Genomic DNA, 25,983 nt, shown 5'->3' with positions numbered 1-25,983 from the left:
TAGTAATTATGAATAAATGTCTACTGCTTGATTATTGTGCTGGTCAATTGTGTATTTGACTGTTTATTAGTAGTTACTTCAAAGTTATTTATGTAGAATCTAAATTAGTAGGTAACAAATAGTAGTTCTTAAGGAGGAATGAGTGAAATCGAAAGCTATTGTTTAATTAATTGTTCCTTAACAAAATTATAAAATGCTACTCCATACTGATAAGTTGACACATCTTCCTTAGTTGTTAATAGAGCAGATGTCTGTATTAATAAGGAATTACCTATTAGTTCTGCAGTAATTCCTTCTTAGTTTCACATTAAAGTGTTACCAGTTAAATTTCTGTTAGGTACTTATCTAATAAATCATATGTTAAGGTTATTTTTGATCAAATGTTTTGTAAAGTCTCAAAAAGTCTTCAAAATAAGCATATTTTAGGAAAGATCCATTTTTTTTTTATTGTGTATTTGTATTGTGGTCTTCAACACTTCACATCAGTTTGTGATTGACAGACAGTCCAAAGCAACAGAGGTTCAACATAACCCAGAGCAATTCCACCACCACATGTGCAGCTCTGATTGATGCTGCGTTTTTTCTCAACTTCACCTCTTTTTCTGGTGCACATTATCTTCCGCTACGAGCCATAAACGCGCTGTTGTGTTTCAAGCAAATAGACATTAGTGTCAAAGGAGTCTGGAAGTGGATATATTGGACAAATCAAAGATAGCAGGAATTACAGTGTAATAGTGCCTCAGGTGCAGAATAAAGCTCTAATTTTGAGCATTAGGCCGAGATCTAGATATCAGCTCTTCCGTTCGCTAGAGCCAGGGGAAATAAGTGTAATCTCAGACAGGTCATAGTGGTACAGAAACAACATAACAGCGCTCCATCAAGGGAGGCCCGACTCCCATCGAGGTATTTAACCCCAGCCATGGCATGAGAAGAAACACGCATCTGACTCCAGACCGCCGTGGTCAACGGGATGTGTCCTGTCTGGCAGGTGCACCAGAGAGAGGGAGATGTGTGATTAAGTTCTGGTCTACCATTAACCGCAGCCCCTGACAGATATCAGATCAAAGCGGCAATCAGAGAAACCCTCTGTGATGCCATAGGAACCCGGCAGGAGGCTACATCAATGCCATTGATTGAACATACCATCAGTTCCAAATGGAAAATATGAAGATTCTAAGAAGTAAGCTACTCTCTGTTTAAATGTTTATAAGATAGGATTTAATTGTGATTCGACACTCTGCAAGCAAGTGGATGTTCACGGCAGTACCAGCAAGAGTGCAATCTTTCCACTTACGTTTCAATATGAAATATTCAGGAAATCCGGGAATGTAAGAGCGTAATGGTGTGTAAAGTGACTATGAAATTGTACTTGAGGTCTGTCCACAACTGATATTTTCATTCCACTTATGCACATCCGTCCCACACAGTTGTGCACAGCTGCGTCCGTCCCGTCCCAACTTCATTTACATTATGAACTTTTCTGCAATCGCATACTTTTAAGTGCATTAAAGAAAAATTTGGCCAGTGACATGAAACTATTTTCTTGGCTGCAGTTTTTCCCATTAAGCACCATAAATTAAATCTCAAAGCCCAGATGAATGTTTCACAGATGAATGCTTTGAACCTACATTAAATGCCAGGATCGTTTTTGTGTTCAAAGGTTAACAGAAAACTTAAATGAAAACTGGATTGCTGGAATATTAAATTAGATTTGGAACAATACGATAGGTTGTTTATTCAAGATGATTTCAATACTGGCCGATCTTATTGGGGCTGGAAGCAAAATGTTCGAAAGACTTTTCAGATACTGTAAAACGTTTGTACTTCAGGTTTTTACCATACTCCAATGTCAATATTTAGTGATTTAAATACCCATGTAAAGTTTTAAAGCATTTTTTGTTTGTGTGTTTTTAAAGAGTAAGTAACATTTGATTTTTAAGGACATACTTTGGTTTATGGAGTGTCCAACAACAAGTTTTTGTAGATAGAAGGTGTGAAAACACTATTATGTCGTAATAATAGGCAGTTATTCTTACATTACTTCTTGATTGACTCTCAAATGATTTGTTCCGCAATTCATCTGTCTAATCCCTTCCCATCCGTGTAGTCATGTTATTGGTCAGATGGTGTAGTCTGTTGTGATTGGTCAAACGTGTTCAGCCTGTGCCACAAATGGAACGCCTATCATAATTACTGGAGACTGCTGTGATTGGTCAAACGCGTTCATCGTGTCTCGCAAATGGAACGCCTATCATCATTACTAGATTACGATTTACAGGTGGTTGGATTTTATATACAGTGTATAGATAGAGATGACGGGGATTTTAACATATCAGTTTGAGCCCCAGTCTGACGAAGAAACATCCGAAGACGATAGCCGATAAAAGATAGACGATAGTAGATTGAACACTTAAATGAGTTCATAGCTAGATAAACAAAATGTAATACCCCAGAAATAATGGTACATTTTAACGTTCATGTTGTAATAAATAGTCACACTTACAGGTCGTGATTCGGTGGAGCTAACAGGTCCAAATAAAGTTGGTATTGCCCCCTCTTTAAATATAGTCGTCTTACATATCCTGCAGTGAACGCGTCAAGATTATTGAAGCAATCTTTGGTGATATGACACACGCACAGTAAAACACTGGGGTTATACTCCTTTGGTGTCCTTTGAAAAATGAATTGTAACCATTGTTCCCTAAGAAGTTCTTCCTTTGGTGGTTTAAATAAAGATCTAGTTCCCTTTCTGTCGGTCTCTCGACGTTGTGTCGAGAACGACAGATGGGGTTCGCCCTATCTGTCGTTCTCGACACAACGTCTCGTTCCCTCCATCAGGGAACTGAGGTTACATACGTAACCAAGACGTTTCACCACGTAGAACACATGTTCTAGGCATGATGAACATGCATCACAAAGGAGCGACAGTGTTTGGGGGAGGACAGTGAAGTTTTCTCGGCAGTCCCAGCAAAACGTAGGCGGGGACCATTTCTAGTGACGTAGAAACGCGCCGTTTAGAGACTCTGACTAAGGGGCAGTTTACACGAGACTGTTTTCAAGTGAAAGCGCAAAACAATTTATGCGATTTACATGGAAACAGCGTTTTAGGGCACTGAAAACGCAAACTTTTGAAAACTGGTTTCAAAGTACAAGTTTTTGAAAACCACACCATTCTCATTTCCGTGTAAACCCCGAAGTACGCAATAATGTGAAAACGACATCGTGCACATCCGTATTAGGTGTGGGGGTGTGGTATGCGCGTGTACACCAAAACACAACGAAGAAGAAGTACAAATACAACAATGGTGGATTACATGGGTTTTTTTGTGCTGCTCAATAGTTTGTTAATGCTTCTCCATCAAAGTGTAGATTTACTACACCAGTGCTAAAACCACCAGCGGAGACAAATTATTTATTATACTAATATTATATTATTATTTATCAACTGCAAAATCTCAACACGCATTCACAGCAACAAAGGGTTTTTAAACGGAGGTTCTGGATCAGACCCGGGAGGACGAGTAGATGGTTGGAAAACTTTTTTGATTTCGCCAACTACTGGCGTGGCATGCGTAATACAGCGTTTTAGGCATTTTTACGGATGTGTGTAAATGCGGATTGTTTTGATAACGTTGTCTTGTGTACGTGAAACTTTTCAAAAACGCAGAAGAAAAACTTTTCCGTTTTTCATTGTGTAAACGTGGCAGTTGACTCCCTTTTTTACAAGCCAATAACTTTGTTATTTATTCACCTTCAGACTTAAAACTTGGCAGACTGCTTACTTTAAAACACGGAAACATAACAGACTGCGTGAAATGTAATTGTAATGATCTAATGTTACTTACTCTTTAAAGCATAGTTAGTCTATAGTCAGGTAAGTGAATAGTCACATCCATAACACAATTGTCACATCCATAACAGTCTATTTTCCTCATATATGGGCACATGAAAATAAAACTATAGTTATGTTTTATAGAACACATCATAACACATTAAACACATTGGTTTGTACATTACAATTCACAGAAATCATACAAAGTGTATTGTTTGTCCTTTTTGACACATCTATAACCTATTAAGTTTTCTCTCATTTAAAATAGAAAAGTTGTGCATAGACTTCTGTACTCAATCAACATGGTTTAGTCAAATATAAACAGATGATTCAATATATCGGTGTTAAATATATTCTTTGAGAGTTTATATTTCAAGTTTTGATTGAAAATGTCACATCCATGTCGGCGCCAAGTGGTCCTTGTGGTCCTTTCCAGGCTTCCGTTTCCCTCTCTCTCATCCCATAATTTCCTGTCTCACTCTCCACTGTCCTATTTATATAAAGAGGAAAATGGCCAAAAGAAAATAGAAAAAGTCACATCCATAACTCTATAATCTCCCGTAAATGTTTCACACATGCAGTACTTAACAAATGACTTCATTTGTTAAAAAAAAATCATTTGTTCACACGATTCTGAATCCCACCGGAATGCAGATGTCTAATCTTGCTTCTTTTCCATGCCATAACTGTGCGGTGAGAATACAATTGTCTTGAAACTGAAACTCACAAACAGAGGACAGGGAAAACATTTAGTAGAACTTTTCTTGTTTTTATTGTGTGGCGTGATGCGAACCACAACAGTTATAGGATCCTGCAAAAGCTGCTTTTAGCCAAACAAGCTTGTTTGTCTCTCCCGTGTTGTGTTTCACAGTGAAAAAAAATGCAACTTTATGACCTTGTACTGTGTACATAACTCAGCTGTGTTCTCCACCGACCTCTCAGGTGGTTCAGCTGGAGGAGCTGTTGGCCGTCCGTCACTCCGTGTTCGTGGTGGGCAACGCCGGAACCGGGAAATCTCAGGTCCTCAAGTCTCTCTACAAGACATATCAAAATATGAAGCGCAGACCTGTGTGGGCTGATCTCAACCCCAAAGCAGTCACCAACGATGAGCTTTTTGGCATTATAAATCCGGCCACGCGCGATTGGAAAGATGGTACGAGCTGCCGATGCTCTTTTTTCCCCTGCAGTTCCATAACATTGGTTTGCAATGTGAGATTTAACGTGTGTGCTTCTCCCCCCAGGGCTGTTTTCTAATATCATGCGTGAGCTGGCTAACATCGGTCACGGCGGACCCAAGTGGATTGTCCTGGATGGCGATATTGATCCGATGTGGATTGAGTCACTGAACACAGTAATGGATGATAACAAGGTAAAGCCAAGACAACTCAAGTTCAATATCGAAGTGCATTCGAATGTCTTCATAAAAGCATTCGGCCGCATTCAACTGAAACACATTAAAACAACCTTCACCTTCCAAAAAATGACCTTTAGAGGTGCACTTTGTTCTTGTATTTTGTTGAGCTGACTGCGTTCTGAGGCTGTGTGTGTGCAATATTGTAGGTGCTGACACTGGCAAGTAATGAGAGAATCCCGCTGAATCCAACCATGAGGCTGGTGTTTGAGATTAGCCACCTACGCACTGCCACGCCAGCGACCGTCTCCAGAGCTGGTCAGTGTTCGCCTCCACTTTCTCCTCTGTTGCCTTCCTCGCAGCTATTACAATAAACCAGTACATTAGAAACAAACTCCAGGAAACGAGTGGAAAATCTGAATCTAAACTGTAGCAATAAATCATGAGATGGCAAGAAGCAAAACACAAACTTGGCTGTTTCTTCCCACAGGCATTTTGTATATCAACCCTGCAGATTTAGGCTGGAATCCACCGGTGTCCAGCTGGATTGACAGGAGAGAAGTCCAGTCAGAGAAGGCCAATCTGACCATTTTGTTCGACAAGTATCTCCCATCGTGCCTTGATACTCTTAGGTCAAGGTAGTGTTTCTTCCTTTGATACCGATTGTTCTTAGATTTTATCATATTCTACCCACTTAAACTTGAAAAAAGGATCTATACTTAATTATTTTGTGGTGGGAGTCGTGGGACACATTCATTCTTTTAGTTAATTTCACTTACTGAGCAATGAATTTAGACTTCCCAGCATGCTTTGCATGCGACAGCATTATGAAAGTTATTTTTGAAAATTTTGATTTACAATGAAATTAAAAACTTGATAGTGTTTATTATTCCGCTGTCTTTTAGATTTAGAAGATGTTCTATTTGTATGTTTGAGGTCGTGGTTTCCATCGTTCAGAAGAGTCGTGCTTGTGCTTAGGTTATGGGAGAGCTCGTGATGTGTGGTTTTTCCCTCACAGAACAGTAATGCTGCTAATACCAGTACTGAGACAACTCAGCTTACTTGCAGATCATATATGGTGTAAACAATAGGAAATGTTAAACTGAAGTTACAAAGATCAAAAATTAAATTTTAACACTGTGTCCTAACATAACGCAACTCGCGTTTTCCATGTTAATCAGAGGTGTTGTCCTATCTAGTCGCGACAGCGCTGCGCGATGAGCAACGTACGTTTTTATTTAAGAAACGGTTTCTATTTCTCCTCCCAGGCTGCGTGGACAGATAACTCATTCAGATAACTCATTCAATGCTTTTTAAAAATCTATTGACAGAATCTATTATTACCAGAAATGCAATATAATAGTTGTTTAAGCATTTAATTAATCACAATTGTGAAAACTCAAAAATCTCTTCTGTTCTACATTGAAATTGAAAAGCAATTAAATTAAAAAACAATTTTAAAGATATATCAACATTCCTGTATTTAAAGAAAGTGTGTAAAACTTGAGCAATCATTATTTTGAGAATTCTATTAGATCACAATGGTTGTGTATGAGTAACTGTACACACTACATCTTTAATAGTCCTATTTTCCTTCTCTGTAGCTCAGACATGTTACCGATCTAGGGCCGGGTCTGGGGGAGGCATTGCCCCTCCAAACAATTACAGCTGACAAATAAAACAATAAATATGTCTTATTTGTATTATCTATTAACTAATGATCTGTCAATGAAATCACAGAAAAATAAAAAAGTGTATGTAATGAACTATGATTATATATCTGCCCAATTACAATATATGATTGCCCCCCCCCGTCGAGTTAGCCTTGTACCTTGGCTGTTTCAATTCACGTCTGAATTTCACTTCATGCAAATTCTAGTAACAAAGATTCTATATCTCTTATTTCCAGATTTAAAAAGATAATTCCGATACCTGAGCAGAGTATGGTCCAGATGCTGTGTTACCTCCTGGAGTGTCTTCTCATCCCGGAACACACTCCTCCAGACTGCCATAAGGATCTCTATGAGCTCTACTTTGTCTTTGCAGCTGTTTGGGCCTTCGGAGGGACCATGTTCCAGGATCAGGTGGGATTTTATGTAACTTCAGTCAAAAAACTATTTCAACCCACTCTCTACGTGTGTAGAATTTCCAGAACCGAATCTTTTTTTTAATTCCACCTTATTTGGAAACGAATAATGAATGTTTTCACACTGCGAGCGTCGACAACCTGTAATTTCTGTAAACTTTCGCCGCAGCTCGTGGATTACAGGGTGGAATTCAGTAAGTGGTGGGTGACGGAGTTCAAAACCATAAAGTTCCCGGCTCAAGGCACCGTATTTGATTACTACATCGATCCCGAGACGAAAAAATTTGAACCGTGGACAAAAATGATCCCGAAATTTGAGATGGATCCAGACATACCTCTCCAGGTTTGCATTGATGTGTTTGTATTTCTGTATATCTGTGTTATTTCTTAAGAGTTAACTGGCATTTCTTTTGCCCCTGTTATAGATAGATTTTTATCTCAAAGCTGGTTGCAATGCATAAAGGGATTGCATATGAAATGCTGCATTAAAATTTGACCAAAAACGGTGTCTTAGATATGCTTTGGCACAAATGTCGCCATTGTCATGACAGCTATATTGTAAAATGTTGTTTCTGGCTTTCATACAAGCCGGAAAGCTCCAATTCAACTCAAGCTGAAACAAAGTCGATTGGAACTGACCCAGGGTGTTTCTCCTCCAGGCCTGTCTCGTCCACACTACGGAGACTATCCGTTTGCGCTATTTCATGGACTGTCTGTTGGAGAGGAGGCGACCAGTTATGCTGGTAGGCAACGCTGGCACTGGAAAGTCTGTTCTGGTTGGAGACAAACTCGGTTCCTTGGACCCTGAGAAATACACTATCAAAAATGTCCCCTTCAACTACTACACTACTTCAGCCATGTTGCAGGGTATGTAAGTCTTTCCCCCTTTTCACGTCACTGACAGCGAAATCACTTCCAAAAGTGCAACTTGAATGCCCTTTGGACGTTGACAGATTTTTTTGTGATCTGATCCATACACCCACGGTACATTTCTCCGAGCGTCAGCTGTTTTATTTATGCTGGTGTCCTCTACTGTCTTTGCAATCTGTTGGTTTGATATTTATCACTCGGCAGCATGCTCACCCAAGTGTTCATCTGCGTACTCCTTTCTGTCTCACCAGCATTTATTCACAATGAAATAGACCAAGCACTTGTTTATATTATTATATTGTTGTATGATCAGAAGGAAATGCTTGCATTGGTATACAGTCAATACTTTCTGTAGGGTATAAAACTTTTCGAAAGTTAAATGCAGTGTAGAACATATTGATTTGCTTGATTTTGTTTAATTCTTGCAACAAAGGTTCAATTAAAATCACATTTTGTGCCACAACGGGGAAACTTTAAAACTGGAATATGTTATTCAGTAGGGGATAGCTAGTTTGGAACCAAATAATGGTTTTTAGTTATTGATATTTTTTTATTTGAGTAACTTTGGTAGCAGAAGCTGTTTTCATCCCAAATTGTGAATTTAACTCATGCGAAAAATTGGTGTACTGAATAAAACAATTGCAAATAAAGTACCACCTTCATCCAGCGAGTCACAGAGAAAAAAAATGTCTCAAAACATCATGTAGAAAATGAAAGTTTCTTTAAGAAGCCATTGTTTTTTTTACAGTCAAACTTATGATTAATTTATTATTTGTGTTTCCATTGTAGTTAATGCACATTCCTTATCAGATACTATTATCCGACTCACATTTTTAGAATCTATGCACATCTTGGTGTTCCCATCCAACATTTTTTATGTGAGTAAATTATGCAAACATTTACTGTCACTGAGGTTTTTCCAAACCTGTTCAGTTTTTTCTTTGTTCTGAACACAGAGAAATATATTTGGAAGAATGCTTGTAATTGAACCATTTTGGGGCACTATTGACTACTATAGTAGGGGGGGGGGGGGGGGGGATACTATAGTAGTCAATGGTGCCCCAGAGCTTTTTGGTTTTCAACATTCTTTAAAATATCTTCGTTTGTGTTCAACAGAACAAAGAAATTTATAATTTTTCTTAACCCTATTTAAAGTATCTCTCAAAATGTGTTAAATTTCACTTGAATAAACTAGGGATGCACCGAATATTCGGCCTCCGAAAATTTTCGGCCGAAAATGGCCCGAAAGGTCATTTTCGGTTTTGGCCCGAAAGACTTTTATCACCGAAACAATACGGCCGAAATATTGTGATGACGCAAACAGAAACCGCGACCTGCACGTACTTGTCTGAAGCGACAAGTCTGCGGTGTGGACGTATTTCAGTAAATCTCCTAAATACTCTTATAGGTTGTTCACACCAAACGCTGTAAATCGCGCTATTCGCGTGTGGACGCTTGAACATTTTGAGTTTACTCGCAACATTCGCGCGTCAAATTCGCTTCATTAAAGACGCGAATTTGCGTCATGGGAGGGGCTTCTGCCGCACTTACGGCCTACTAGAGCAAGCTCCTGATTGATTAATGCGGCGAATTTTCGCCAAAGTTCAGATTTTTCAACATTCGCGTCAATCGCATCGCAAGAAGGTCATCGCGATGCGGGCCGCGATGTATGCGGAGAACCCGCGTGCAAACGGAGAAGCGCAAAGCGCATGAGAAGGAGATCAGAGCGCAGAAAAAAAAAGACTCGTCTATCTGCACCAGATGAGGGACATGCACCCTCGTTGTCTGATATGTTAAGTAAAATCCTGCAAGAAAGTGCCTCAAATAATAGGTAGTCTATTCTGTTCTTAGGCTTCTATATGACTATAAGAATGTAGCCATATTTCTGCTAGATATTTTTTTATTTGATAAAAATGTTAATTCTGCACTGGCCCTATTTAAATACACTAGCTCAAATCTTTCTAAAATGTCAGGCAGATGACAAGCTTAACCCTCCCCAGAAGTGCTGTACATTATTTAATGAGTGGGGTCAAGTTAAACATTTAAGCTTGAATTTTATTTTATACTGTGCATTGTAGCAATGTGCTAAATAGATGTTTGCATAATTTGTAATTGATTTATTCTTTGAAACTTTAATATTAATTTATGCAATTGCAATGCCTTGATTTAAGTAAAGTTAGAACAAGGTCATGCAATGGTACTAATAATTGGCCTAATTTGTTTCGGTGTTTTGGTTTTCGGCCTTGGTTTCCTCTTTTTCGGGTTTTGGTTTCCGCCAAGAATTTTCATTTCGGTGGATCCCTAGAATAAACTATGTATTTGTATCGACCAACATTATCGACAACAATGATAAATTAGATCAAAATAATTTGTTTGTTGTTAGTCTGTGACTAATATAAGTGAATGAGTCCTTAATGTAAAGTTAACGTTACCATCTTGACAAATGTGGTTAGGATGATAATTTATGTAAGAATTAAGAATGTTCCTTGCTATCATAATCATAAAGAATTCATTCCCTTTCAAAGAAAGTCTCTTCATTTTCTTTCTTTGCATTACTTCATGTTGCTGAGGCTTTATCTATAAACTCATTAACTTTATGTAAATGCGTCTGCTTTCGCTTCTGAAAAAAAATGTGCTGGCAAACAATTCTAAAAACCGTCTGTCCTCTGCCATCTTTCCCCGCAGCTGTTCTGGAAAAACCTTTAGAGAAGAAGGCGGGGAGGAACTACGGGCCACCCGGCAGCAAGAGGCTCATCTACTTCATTGATGACATGAACATGCCAGAGGTGGACGCGTACGGCACCGTTCAGCCGCACACCCTTATCCGTCAGCACATGGACTATAACCACTGGTACTCAACACTTGCTAATAACCCTGAACATCAACATGATTTATTAAACAGTCCCTCTTAACAGCCAAATAATACGATTTCACGGATAGAGACATTCTCCCAAGAGCTGTTTTACACAATGGACACGCTAGTTAGGACCATGACACCTTGCTACCTTTGCTCAGATAGAGAATTTAATTACTACAGTAATGGATTTGTTACATAAGGGTTTTATCTGGTTAGGAACCTTGACATCGTTGGCGATCGTTCGGTGCGCAAGGCCACAAGAGGTTCTGTTTATCTTATCTCCGCTGTTAGTCACTGGAGGCTGTGTTTTGTCATCGAAAGTAAACATGCCTCAGTTTCGCTGTCTATGCGACGTGTAGATCAGAGCCAAAGTCAGTGTGTTTCTTTGAGCTGCAGTTGATTTAAGATAGACGCAGCATGCATACAGAGCAGCCAGCGTGCGTGCTTTTGTGTGCGTGGCATCATTGTGAATGACGGAACGCTGTGTCCTCTCAGGTACGACAGGAGCAAGCTGCAGTTGAAGGAGATCCACAATGTGCAGTACGTGTCCTGCATGAACCCCACCTCAGGCAGCTTCACCATCAACCCCCGACTGCAGGTACACGCTCAGAACTGCAAATTAAACACATTTCTCCCCTTCTGCATCCCACTACATAAAGCCTCTACATGTTCATACTGAAAATATTGTATTTCAGAGGCATTTCTCCATATTTGCTCTCTCGTTCCCCGGAATGGACGCCCTGAACACCATCTACTGCAGCATCTTAAGTCAACACCTCCGTGGTGAGGGATTCCCACAAGTTCTGCAAAAGAGCTGTTCTCAGCTGGTACATTTGGCATTGGCATTCCATCAGCGTTTGACCGCCACGTTCCTGCCAACCGCCATCAAATTCCACTACATCTTCAATCTCCGTGATCTCTCCAACATTTTTCAGGTACTCATAGGTGTTCAAGCCTCAGGTCTGCTCACTCTGAAAAAGATTGAAAAGATCTTTTTGTAATAAACAGTTTATCCACACCGACAGTCTCTGCACTATTTGAATGTCTTTGGGAGGGAAATAACTTGCTGTTATGTTAGTTTTGGAAGATTAATAGTCTTTATAATAATTCTGCACTTAAAAAAATTGTATTTTTGTCTCTTTAAAGTAAAAATAAAAAAAAAATCTTAATGGCATAGCTCACACAAAAATGAAAATTCTGTCATCATTTACTCATCCTCGAGTTGTTCCGAACCTGCATTCATTTCTTTGTTCTGTTGAACACAAAAAACGATATTTCGAAGAAAGTTTGTAACCAACAGTTCGGGGGCACTATTGACTATGTAGTAGTTGTGTTATTTACTAGGGTAGTCAATAATGCCCCAGACCTGTTAGGTTACAAACTATTTTCTAAATATCGTATTTTGTGTTCAACAGAACAACAAACTTTATGAAAGTTTGTAACAACCTGAGGGTGAGGAAATGATTACCTTTTTCCTACCCCCCTGGCATATTTTCCCTTGTTTTAAGCACAAACTTTTTTAATTTTGATTATTTCTCTCTGAAAGCAAGCCATTTCATCATCTCATATTGCTTTTGAAACAAACTTTTAAGAATTCTCAGATATTTGTATTCAAAACAGTGCAAATAAATTCTCTTTGCAGTATGCATAATCATTTGCATTTAAGAAAGGGCTGTACAGTGCAACATATATGTCGCACATGCTACAAAAAATGTTCTTTGGAAAGAGAAAATTAGCCAGTGTAGATTGAAAGATAGGGGGAGTTGTGGCCTAATGGTTAGAGAGTCGGACTTGTGACCAGAAGGTTGGTGGTTCGATTCTCAGGGCTGGCGGATAACGACTGAGGTGCTCTTGAGCAAGGCAGAGTTATAGCTCCCCACTGCTCCGTCTGTAAGTTTGTTCACAACTTGCGGTGGGTTAGTTAACTACTTTCTGGATGGGTTAAACGCAGAAGTCACATTTCGGATATGGGTCACCATACCTGACTAATAGGTCACTTTCACTTCACTACAGTTTGACAGCTGCATTAGACAGAGCTGCATTTGTCGTCATCCTTGTTTGTGTGTGACATTAATCAATGGCGCACCTCTATATTACTTAGTTTTAGTCTATTTTGCAATTTTAAGGGTTTTCTTAACCTTAGGTGTTTCTTGCTAGTATAGTTTTCATTTAATCCATTACAAATCCTATTATGACCATTCATCCATTCAGTTTTCTAGTGTATTTTGGGAAAGGTTCTATTGTTTTCCAGCAGTTTTGCATTCTTATCTTTAGCTGGGTTGAAGATAAATGAAGACCAAATTCTTGAAATTGTACCTCAACTTAAAGGCAGATTTTTGATGTACTCGCTCAATATCTGTTTCTTGTGTTTTTTTATCCAAAAGTAGTTACAGACTACAACTGAGAATTTCAGTTCATATCTGAAAAAACATTTGACAATGGACCCTCGGGGCTAAATCTCTGTCAGAAAGGCAGCCCATCAGCCGCTGATTTGTTTCTCTTTGCAGGCTGAAGTAAATAATTCATCCATGGATCCTTTTCATGAGCGCATTCTGATGGAAGTTACCTAACTTCCGACAAGCCGGTAAAATTCCATTATATCCATTAATTAAAAGCATCTCGGTCGGACATGCTTGTGGCCAATTTTAAATGGTTTCCGCCTGAACGCCGCGTCCATTTTCGAGCTAGTTTAGGAGCTCAACATCATTAGCCAGATGCTCACGCATAAACAATTCAGCACGGCCACCTTTCAAGAGCCACACTGCCGTCCCGCTTCTTGTTATTGCGGTGACTTAAACAAGCGCTCCTTGGATTTCAATTGTTTTAAAGTGGCTTTATTGGGCTACGTTTCCTCGGTTTGTCGATGATGAAAGAAAGAAAAAGTCGAGGGTGGCCTCTGAACCTCTCATTGTTTTGGGTGAAGTCGGAGTAATGAAGCAAAATGAGAGCGAGAGAGGGAACAGATGAGACGCAGCCGAAGGAACATTTGAAGTACGGCCCTTAGTTCTGCCTTACTAATTCAACTCACAGTTCAGCTGCCTAAGGACAGAAGGAGAGGGAGGAGAGCGTTTCCGCACGACACCCTCAAAGTACTTTGCATTTCCAGACACTTTCTCTCTCTGTGAATCTTTACACAGAGGAAAAGATTTCATCCAGACGCTTTTAGTTCTTTATTTATTATAAATGTCTATTCCGTATTTAACACCTTCGAGAAAGCTGCTTTGAAACTTTTAAGCTACAAGGTACTCAAAATTTATGGTTAAACTATACAGTCAAGTTTCTACAGGTAGTAACAAAAAGTAGGTAACTACAACCACTAACATGTTGTGTAATGTGTATTTGTTTATGTTTGGCAATCACAGCGGTATTTACCTGGCACTGGAATAATAAGGTGACAGGCTTAAACAGCATTAGGACAGATTTATTTACTGTAAGTAAATAATTGCTCCGCACATAATCGGCTGTGTGTAATGCGCACATGCATATGATGTTTACCTCCAGTCATCCTAGGCCTATAAAAATAACTTTCAATAACTGCAATTAAAATGAATAAGGCTTAATAAATAAATACTGATCTTCAACTAATGAATCATTTTATTTAGACATTCACAACATGGACTGATGTAGGGGACTGTTTGGGACAGGTTTGTGATAGAAGTAATTTGACCATTTAAATATCATTATTATCAAACTTACAGAATTGAGGTCTGTCAAGTACACAAAAGCTTATTAGTTTAGTTTAGTCAGTCTGCTGTTTTAATCCAACCATAACTCTTCATAGGAGGCTTCTGTAAATATTTATTTAGTTCCTAGGCTTTGCTGGGTAATGGTGCAACACAAAAAATGCACAGTACTAGGCTAAGCTGTAACTTATACACAGCTGGTGCAACCAGCCGCTGATTTTTTATGACTTAAAGGGACACTTCACCCGAAAATTTGGTCCTCATTTACCCTCAGATTGCTAGATTGCTCCAAACCTGTATACATTTCTTTGTTCTGCTGAATACACAGGAAGATATCTGGAAGATTGTCAAATCTAACACCACAAACCCCCTCACCCGAACATTGACTCCCATGGTATTTTTTCCCCTACAATGGCAGTAAATTGCTTTTCTTTTCTTCCTCATATTTGTTCCTGTGTGTTCAGCAAAAGAGAGAAATGCATACAGGTTTGGAAAAATCTAAGGGTAAATGATGACAGAATTTTATTTTTTGGGTGTACTATCCCTTTAAATGATCTTAAAGCAAAAATGATTTCAAATGGGTTTTTAATAGAAAATATTGTGAAACAATACTAAATGTATTATTCTTCATTCAGTTGTATGCAACATAATGAAATGGTTTTGGGAGAATTGTGTTACATGTTGTGTTGTCTTCTTTATCAGATCACCTGGAAACAAAGCCGAACTATGATTGGTTGTTTTTCTTTGGTCAATGAATGCCACTGTGGAGTCCATACCTTCTGCCATCAGTCTATACTTTAGGAAAAGTGACAGTATAGTCACACTACTGAAAAATCCAGTTACGTTCTTGGCATCTTTGAGTTATGTTTTTTACCGCAGTGGCTGGAGAAGCTTTCATGATTGCTTCATGATTACTCAGACCCATTTAATTGGTTCCAGATACACTGTATAACAAGTCTCCTGTTGCATAAAGAAAGACCCAAAGGCACAATCGTATCCAGTTTGTTTTTTGAACTTAAAAAAAATTGGAAAGGAAGTGAGGGAGCCTATTTACCCGTCAGCAAAAGAAAGTTTCCTTAAAACATTATTAATAAAGTTCTGGGAAAAACTTTCCCATTCAGATATCGCCGGTAGGTACTTATTTCAATACATTGATTGGCATAAAGTCATTAATTTATAGCCCTTGTGTGAGATAATTAGGCTCCATAGAGAAGTCATTTGGGCGCTGTGCGTTGGAATGACAACACTGTGATTAGACAACACTGTGTTTTTAAATGTTCAGAGCTCTGTATGTTTTCATAACAGATTTCCTTGGGAACTGTCCGGGCGTAACTGCAGGGAGGGACCGAGACTATATCTCGCAGAGCGGCGATGGGCAATCAGTTTGATTTATTTGTTTTCAAAGGAGGGCACTGAGGCAATGGCATCTTTGAAGAGCCACATGCCTGACAGAGACAATGTTTCTTGACTGCAGCCTGCAGTGCGCTAGAAAATGAGGACTGCAGAGTTCATGATGATGGCCATCAGACTGATCACATGTACCTGAATTCTAAAGGATCGTCAGTTTTACATCAGTTAGCATGTGAATAAAATACACCATAATATTTTTATGTTAAAATATTATATAGTTAAGGGGGTACGTTTTTAGACCTGAAATGTATTTATGATAGGTTTTAAACTTAAATGTCAAAATGCACCGACATATCAGCAAGTTATCTGTATCGGCCTATGAAAGTAATTTGCCCATATAGTTAAATAAAATCAGCCTATGATCGGACCGAAACATCCTGTCAATCAAAAGAGGACATGAAAATGCAATGAATTTGTGCTCTGTATATAGTAAATGTTAAGAATCATAACCAGTTTGATGTTTAATATGAATAGTCATATGAATTGATAGTATTCAGAATGTTAAGAAATATTAATTTAATCTTCAGAATGTATGCCAGTTAATATAAATACCAAACTATGGGTATTGCAGACATCACTTAATCCACTGTGGGTATTGATTGAAATATTTAGTATCGGTGCATCTCTTATAAAAACTATTATAAATATCATAACATTTAAAAACTATAATAAAACATCTTAAAACATTGTTAAAAAACTGTGACAAAATAAAAATTATGAAAAATTTATGACAATTTGTGATAAAGGGTCACAACTCTCACTGCTAAAGTTGGACGTTGCAATTAGGTTTTTTCATTTTTTTACATACAATATATCCAAATGAAATAGCTTCTTGAATCAAAAAAAACATTTCAATGAAATTCGGAAGCCTGGCTTTTTGACAAATTATTAAAGATTCAAAGAGGTATGTACATTAACTAATAAAAATATATAAAATAATGAATAAATAAAAAGTGACCTGCACAGATGAATATTTATAATAAACACTGTAGTACGCTATAAAAATACAATTGGGCAGTTTTGATTAAATGGTGACTTTAACATTAAATAAACTACTTTAGCAGCAGGAACGTGCAATGTGTTTTTATGGTTGTTTATTATTTATAAGTTTACCAAGCCCATATCTTAATAAACCTCCATCATTCATCATCATGTATAGTATTATAATTAATATGTCCATCTGGACAAGCTGGATGGCTTGATAGTACATTACGATCCAGCATTTACTGTAATCTAGAACCATCACAATTATTCCTTAAATATTACTATAATTTACTAATAAATTGGTTTGTTATATATTTTCTAGACTTTATATTTACAATAGAAGGACGGCAACTAAATATATGGCAGATGGAGTTCAGTCCAAGCTTATGCCAGAATGAAGCTAATTTTCCGAATGACAAAGTGCTCCAGCAAAGCCATGCATATAGAAGTTAGAGGAAGCCTCAAAATGTCAGAATGAACGGTGCAGAGAAATTGGACAGGTGCTTGTTGTAAATCAAGGGCTGTGTATGGAATAAGGGTTGGCCCACACAACTGAGAGGCTGTTTATCTTGCCTCTTGATAGCTAATCGATATGAATTTGAGGCGCAAGCACCAGCGAGTTGTGGATCAAACAAGATGATGGTTTCAGGGATCCATTCATGCGTTCAGATTAGGAATGACTATTGGTCTAGGCCAAGTTCCCGAGTCAATGTTGCGATCGATTTTCTTATTTTGGAAAATCTCTCAGTCACTTCTGTTAATTGTTGATATTAAGTGTTTATGGCGATGTATAGAAAGGGTTAACTTTAGACACATAAAAAGGCGTTTATGCTTTTTCATAAACAATGAATGCGTAACAGCTGGAAGCCTGTACTGGCTACATGGCCAAATATGGTTTGGTCAACAATATAGATTAATTTCAGTCACTTCGGGTAATTGCAGATATTAAAGGGCTGTGGTGGGATATATGGCACACATCAGAGCATGTAATTCCTGCCCAAAACCATGCTGCAGATAAATTGGGTTGCTCTTGTCACTCATCACAAAATTTTTTGTGTGCTCTTTAGTTGAATTGAGTAGCAATGTTGAGTTGCTTTGCCACAGTCCTAAAAGCATTAATGGAAACTAATTGACAATTGAAATGCTTGTATAAAACTGATAAAGGTTTTGTTGTAGGACTCGGCGATAGACCTTAAATAATTAGACATACGCGCCTGACCCTAAGTGAACTCCGGTCTGTGCTTAAAAAAATAAATAAAATTCATATTAATATTAATGTAGATTATTATTTTACTGTATATTACATTTTTATTAACATCTTCCAACAGTTATTGATTCTTTGCGGAGATTTACCGGAATCAAAATTTGCGCACATAATATTTATTTATGTTGTTACCGCTGAAACCATCTATAATGTTTCATATCGATGATTATTGTTACATTTGTATAACCTTTTTTAAACAAAGACCAGTAGTTTGAATGAACCACTGTATTATTCATCATGTTTTCTTTTTTCAATTTTAACTGTATTGCTATCAAATGCTTTGGTAACAAAAAGACTTCACACAAATCACACAAATAAGAACAATTTCATTTTCACAACTATTTCCTGACAGGTCCAGAAAAACAAAAAGAAGACTTTTTATAGGTTACAGTCACTTTAAGACCGAATGCTGATACAAAAAATATATATCGTTATTGGGAAAAATGTACTGTCGATTCGATACACACCTACACCATGTTTTCATCCAAACCTTAGGCCTATGGTATTGTCTTCAAAACAGTTTGTTTGTTTCATTACAGGGCATCTTGTTTTGCACCAGTGAGTGTTTGCGGACTCCTCAGGACCTGATCAAGATCTACCTTCACGAGTCCAACCGAGTGTACCGCGACAAGATGGTGGACGACAAAGATTTTGCCACGTTTGACAAGCTCCAGTCGGAAATGGTGAAAAAGTTTTATGAGGTGAGAGGTTTGCCGCTATGGAGGGAGTCATTAGAGGCCGGATAGGCCGCTGCTCTGAGAGCTCATGCTAATCAGAGCAAAACCATGTCAGCTCAGCCTGCCATCAGTCCAGCAAATTGGGAAATATTTTTTTTTGCTGCCCCCCAACTCATGAGATTTATGTCAGAGCGGTCTACAAGAAAGTGAAGGAGAGAAATAGTCCACTGCTGCATTCCTTTGAAGAAGCATCTAATCATCACACAAACAGAAATCCTGCTTCGCTCCCTGGTCACCCCTGACACGTTCTACTGCAAAAAAAGCCAGATCAACAAGAAATACACAGAATTTATGTTGGTTTTACAAACAGTAGGTTGCTGCTCGCTACTCTATGGGTTTGAAATCTCAGGATGGCTGTTCATTTTAAAACAGTTTCATGATTTCGCTCCCAGAGTAGCAACACTGGTTATTCAATTTTTAATATTTTATGGAATTCTAAAGGCCAGTTGTTATTCCCACCAGGATATGGAGGGGACCCTGGAGGAAACCAAGGTGATGAATATGTACTGCCACTTTGCCACGGGCATCGCTGAACCCAAATACATGGCGGTTCAGTCCTGGGGGAGCCTCAACAAGACCCTGCTGGAAGCCCTTGACAGTTACAATGAAGTCAATCCAGCTCTGAACCTTGTTCTCTTCGAGGATGCCATGTCTCATATGTAAGAAAATCGCAGAAACCGTCACTGCTGAGAGATCATGGCACTGCTTTAGCTTGCTTGAGAATGATGCCAAAGAATGGCTGATATATATTTTCACACCAAAAAATTAAAAATCTGTAAAAAAAAAAATCTGTTTACTCACTCTCATGTCATTTTAAACCTGTATGACTTTCTTTCTTCTGCAGAACACAAAAGAAGATATTTTGAAGAATGTTGTTAGGCGAACAATGGCGGTACCAATTGACTTGCATTGGTTTCGTTTCCATGCGATAGAAGTGAATGGGTACCACTATTGTTCAGTTGCCAACATTCTTCAAAATATATTTTGTGTTCTGCAGAAGAAAGAAAGTCATACAGGTTTACAATGAGAAGAGGTAAATACATGATTTTCTATTTTGGGTGAACTATTCTTTTAATAAGTATAAATCCTTCATTATACTTTTTGATACTCCACTATTTAACTTCCTGAAACTTTATCTTTACTCTTCTCACCTGCTTCAGTTGCCGTATCAATCGGATCCTGGAGTGTCCCAGGGGGAATGCTCTGTTGGTGGGAGTGGGAGGCAGCGGTAAGCAGAGCCTCACGAGGCTCGCTGCGTTCATCAGCTCCCTGGAGGTCTTTCAGATCACTCTGAAGAAAGGATACTCCATCCCTGATCTGAAGGTTCGGCAAGATTAACGCTCCGTTAATTACAGCATCCACACAAAACAACACTTGCGTATCAGTTACATTATATCTCTCTAAATCACATTCATGAGACATGCGAAGGCATGCTTTTTGCCCTTTCCGGATTTATTGTAATGCTACTCATCAGAGTTTAAACCGTCTATGCATGAAAACGCAGTCTAAAATATACTGAAATAATTAAAAGTACACAGAGGACCTCTTGAACACATTTTGCGCATTACTGTGTACATACCGCATGAAGTTTTATTTCAAGTGCTCTTTAGGGACTTCTCCATGGAAGTGGAGCTCGGTGGCATTTGAATGTTGTTTCGTGTAATTTTAGAGCGATTTGGCAGCGTTGTACATCAAAGCTGGTGTGAAGAATATTGGCACGGTGTTCCTCATGACAGATGCCCAGGTCACAGACGAGAAGTTCCTAGTGTTGGTGAACGACCTTTTAGCATCTGGTAAGGCTTGCTTTGTCTGAGCCCATGTGGCATCAAGTAGTGCTTTGTCTGCCAGGTTTAGGAAACTGTACAAGATGATGATACGCTTTGGATGTCTTCATTTTTCAACATCATGAGTATTGGGATAATTTTATTTTATTTTCATTAGGCCGTTTCCTAAAGACAGGGTCATTAGACTGGTTTACTGATCCCTACTTGTCTTATGACTCACTAGTATGTTCATGTTAGGACATAAAGGTTTAATAGTGTCTAATACAGTTGTATGTTACACTAGATAGATGGATAGATAGATAGATAGATAGATAGATAGATAGATAGATAGATAGATAGATAGATAGATAGATAGATAGATAGACAGACAGTAAGACAGACTGCCAGTAAGACAGACAGACAGACAGACAGTAAGACAGACTGACAGTAAGACAGACAGACAGACAGACAGATAGATAGATAGATCACGGTTGTCAAAGTTCCCACTTTTCTTTATGATTTCTACTGTACCTCAGTAGCATTACCATACCAACACGTAATACAGAATGTTATAACATTTTCAATAAAGGCGTCATGAAATATCTAAAGCATTCTGTTGTGGACCTTGAAAGTATTTTTTTCAAAAATACATTCGCCGTTGAGTCTTTATATAATCCCATTAAATCCCATTTAAGTGTATGTTCAAACACTACTGGGAGCATTTAGTCATTTGTGGCTGTTTGTATTGGCTCTGCATGACTTAGGATGTAATAATTTCCTTCCTCTAAAATCAATAGACATTATTTTAGAAAGGTTTAAGAGATAAAAAATTGCCAATGTTAACAGATACAACCTTATTGTAAAGTGTTATAGATTAAATCTAATTCCTACCTATGCTCTTTTAGTACAAAACTGGAAACATGGCTTAGTTGTGTGTATCTCGATTTTTACTTTGAATTCTTTTAATTCTTTCTTTAAAGGGATAGTTTATCCAGATGTGTTTGGTTACTCACATTCTTCCAAATATCCTTCTTTGTGTTTAGCAGAACAAGTACATTTATACAGGTTTGCAACAATCTGAGGTTCAGTAGATGATGACAGAACTTTCATTTCATCTCATCCCCCATTGACTCCCATAGTGTTTATTTTTCTTACTATGACAGGTTTGGAACAATCTGAGGGTTTTTCCCATTAAAACAGAGAAATATATTTGGGAGAATGCTTGTAACCAAACAGTTCTTGGCCACCACTAACTGCAATAGTATTAATTGATGACAGAATTTAGATTTTTGGGAGAACGTACCTTTAAGATATTTCAAAGCACATACGGTTTAGGGCATATTGTATGACATGTCATAGATTAGATTCAATAGTTTCAGCTTTATTGGCCATTCCCACATTTTTTGCCTCAAGACAATTTTTTAAGTGCTTTATCATGCTGGTACTCCAAATCTGCTTTAAGACCGATGGCACACTGAACACTTCAGTTTCTTTAGTGTCAGCACAGGGTTTAAACAACCTTGTATCGGCTTCTTTCTTTTGCCTTGGTCATAGGTGAAATCCCTGATCTCTTTCCTGATGACGAGGTGGAGAACATCATCGGTTCTTTAAGAAATGAAGTGCGTGGCCTGGGTCTCACGGACACGAGGGAAAACTGCTGGAAGTTCTTCATCGACCGCGTTCGTAGGCAACTCAAAGTGAGCAAGAATGATTCACGAACCGGCACTGTGCCCACAGCCTTTGGGAACGATTAAGCTATGTACAACCCTCTGTAAATGCTTTTTGGTCAGGAATCAAAAAATTGAGTTTCCAGTTCTTGCAATAAAAAGATGTTTCCCTTAAATCTATGTGAGCATTTTACTATCATAATGTTTTGTTCCTGCAGGTGGCCCTGTGTTTCTCACCGGTGGGCAGCAAGCTCAGGGTACGCAGTCGAAAATTTCCAGCAGTGGTCAACTGCACTGCCATCGATTGGTTCCACGAGTGGCCGCAGGAGGCCTTGGAGTCAGTCAGTCTGAGGTTCCTACAGGAAGTAGAGCATATCCAGGTGAGCCACCCACCTAAACACATATCAACAGGGTGGCGAAAGAACATTTGACCTGGGCTAGAAAGAAACAACATTTCTTTCCGATTCCCTCAATCCAAAGCACTGAGATCAAATTGAAAAGTCCCAGGAGGTTAGTGATTTTCTCCAGCGGCCTCTTGCCGCAGTAATCCATCTCAATGTGATCTCAGAATGAAAATGACTGGATTCAGGTGCAAATGCCGTTCAATGCCAAATGTAATTTTTTGGTAAGTGTTGGCCGCTTGAAGTCATGAGGAAAATAATTAAATTTGGGAAGGCGTCAGTCGCTCTTCACATTATATTTCATAAGAAAATGAGGCCCCAGTAATGTGACATTTGTGGCTCTATGATTGTAATGTTTAATGTATTAAAAAATCTTTACTGCATTGTTAATATTCCCACATCTAGCCAGAGGTGAAGGATTCGGTGAGTAAGTTCATGGCCTATGTGCATATAAGCGTGAACAAGACCTCGAGGGACTACCTAGCCAATGAGAGGCGGTATAACTACACTACACCCAAGTCCTTCCTGGAGCAGATCAAGCTATATCAGAACTTGCTGGCCCTTAAGAAAAAGGATCTCTCCACCAAGATGGAACGACTGGAAAATGGCTTGGAGAAGCTCAACACCACCACGACTCAGGTGCGGCTTGTCATGTGTCTAATAAAAATCAGGACCACTTCACTTGTTATGGGCCTTTCATGCTTTTAAGACATTGAATTATGAAACAAGGTTAGATTTATCGTCTAAGCATTGCATACAGTAGTTAATGGCAGAATATCTGACTAATTTTAGCCTCATATAGACTCACACGCTTGCCAAATCATGTACCAAATGAATTGGTCTGTCCAAACCTCAGTGAATTTTATTCCATGGAGCACAATTAGAGATCAACACCTCGTAATAAAAGTGATTAAGGATTCAGGCTGTCAATCTTCAAAAAGAATGGAAGAAAGTGTTGTTGCATACACACAGTGGTGTAGTCAGCCGGTAAGCAGATGTACACCGTTTACCCTCTAGAAAAGATCAAGAATTTCCGTATATCCACTTAAAAATGCGCAAGGATACGTAACAACATCGGTTTGTGTCAGAAAAGTGTGACGCACTTTTGCTGCAACCGGGAGATATGATACCAAAGGAGATCATGAAAGGCAGCATTTCCACTATCAGTGTTATCGTTAGCCCCCTGCAGCAGGTGTTACAGATAATGAGCCCGACGAGGCTCATGCGATGCTATACGCGGGGTCCCCATTCCTCTCGATAGTGTTCCGGGGTCGCAATTGTGCACACTGTTCGCCGATGTATTATACTTTCTGCCTATAACTCACTGCGTAGTCTTTAATAAAACGAGCATATTTGTATAAATACTGTAAGTCATATTGCAACTGTTGGCATATTAAATTGTATCTAACTAGCCAACTTCACAAACGTTAATTTGTGTGTTGAATCAATACACGAGGGAGAAAGGGAGAGGTATCTTATTCTACAATGTTCATAATTGCTTTAGATGATAAGAGATGAGAACTCCTTTACAAGCCTTGTGACAGTCAGGCCAGAGACACTACCAGCAACTATAGGTGCAACCCTGCCCAAAACACAAGAGATGCAGATGGGAATCAATAGAAAAGCGTTAATTAAAAAAATTATAAAGAAATGTGAAACCACTAGAATTTATGTAATACTATATTTAGCAGGGTGGGTTTATGTAGAAATAGTACATTACAAATAATGACTTTATAGCTTTTCACATGGATCACAAATGTGCATTGAAAATTGCCACCTGATAAAACCTGTGCTTTAGGGACTGTATACATAAATGAAACTCTTAACTGACTGATTTAGACAGTGATTAACAACACCAACAAGTCCCCCCAGCTGTCATTGGCTATCGAAATCTTGCTTGCAATAAATCTTTCTTGATTACATATAGAGGCATACTCTATCCTTGCATTCGTGAGTGTGGTGGTGCTCATGGGTTGTCGACCTGGGACGGATGAGTAGGTTGGGGGGGAATCAGAGTATACTCACTACAAAAAACTAGACTACACTAATGCATACACATGCTATTGAACCAACTATCAGATAACTTACTAATATTAAATATTAAATAGTTGGAAGAAAACTGCAGAGATGTTAAAAAATGGGTAAAACAGGAACATTTATACATACAGATACACCGAAAGTGTGTGAAGGATGTGCTCTTACTGGTAACATGTATTGTTACAGTGAGGTGGCTGCACAGGGTGTTTTGCAACAAGATGTTGTTGTGTTTTTTACTTCTTTTTTTGCTCTGTAGAGCAGTTTGTCCGTTTAGGGCTACTGTAGAAACAACATGGTGAATTCCATGCAAAAGGACCCACGATGTATAGAAATAGAAATAGCTCATTTTAAGGTAATAATACACAATGCTTCATTAGGGATTTATACACCTCTGAACACATTTCTAGGGGGCAGAATATGTTAAGGGCCAGTAAGAGACCACCTAACAACTGTCAAAAACCCCATTACAACCTCATAGCAACCATTCAGAATACCCTAGCAACCACATCGAATTATGTAACTTGGAACAACTTAGCGACCACATCAGAATACCCCGTCAACCACCCACACAAAAATCATTAGCATTTTTTTATAAATGCAAGAAAGTAGTTAAAACCAGTAATTGCGTTCTCAGCAACGCCTTTGCTTAACAACTTTGCTAATTATTACGATTGAGGCATTATGACTTATCTAATGTGTCCTTCTGTTTGAGCCGCATTATGCCTCCGGATGCTCATACAAAGCAGCTAGTATTAAAAGTGTGTGCGTTTATCCCGCAGGCACGGACCTGCCGATGCACTCTTTATCCTCAGGTAATGGCCTCAGGGCTCAAGACCCACCACCCTTTAAACGGAAAAGCTATCAGAAAGCTCATTTGTGCACTTGCAAGGAATAAGTGGAGAAAACACCTAAAATCCAAATTCACAAGTACGACTGAAATCCTATTGTGCAGATCGCCCACCACAACAACCTATTTACATTTACGGTTCAGGAACCAAGGACGGGAAACAGCGGGTCTGGCTAGAAGTCAAAATAAAAAGT

The 25,983-nt window shown here is 38.6% G+C and overlaps 1 protein-coding gene across 1 annotated transcript in view; it reads left to right on the top strand.

Annotated features, from left to right (window-relative positions):
• Positions 1-25,983, top strand: part of dnah9 (dynein, axonemal, heavy chain 9) — a 137,975-nt gene that overhangs the window by 66,041 nt on the left and 45,951 nt on the right. Inside the window, exons 32-48 of the mRNA XM_056771917.1 lie at positions 4,775-4,985; positions 5,074-5,201; positions 5,393-5,501; positions 5,674-5,821; positions 7,093-7,267; positions 7,439-7,612; positions 7,929-8,136; positions 10,825-10,990; positions 11,492-11,594; positions 11,692-11,931; positions 18,877-19,038; positions 19,537-19,733; positions 20,235-20,397; positions 20,744-20,867; positions 22,392-22,534; positions 22,723-22,884; positions 23,311-23,544. Coding sequence (XP_056627895.1) covers positions 4,775-4,985; positions 5,074-5,201; positions 5,393-5,501; positions 5,674-5,821; positions 7,093-7,267; positions 7,439-7,612; positions 7,929-8,136; positions 10,825-10,990; positions 11,492-11,594; positions 11,692-11,931; positions 18,877-19,038; positions 19,537-19,733; positions 20,235-20,397; positions 20,744-20,867; positions 22,392-22,534; positions 22,723-22,884; positions 23,311-23,544 — 2,847 coding nt within the window. The remainder of the gene's footprint in view (positions 1-4,774; positions 4,986-5,073; positions 5,202-5,392; positions 5,502-5,673; positions 5,822-7,092; positions 7,268-7,438; positions 7,613-7,928; positions 8,137-10,824; positions 10,991-11,491; positions 11,595-11,691; positions 11,932-18,876; positions 19,039-19,536; positions 19,734-20,234; positions 20,398-20,743; positions 20,868-22,391; positions 22,535-22,722; positions 22,885-23,310; positions 23,545-25,983) is intronic.

Source organism: Triplophysa dalaica, chromosome 17, assembly GCF_015846415.1.
Source record: "Triplophysa dalaica isolate WHDGS20190420 chromosome 17, ASM1584641v1, whole genome shotgun sequence".
NCBI classification, from domain to species: Eukaryota; Metazoa; Chordata; class Actinopteri; order Cypriniformes; family Nemacheilidae; genus Triplophysa; species Triplophysa dalaica.
This window is presented reverse-complemented; position numbering and strand designations above follow the sequence as displayed.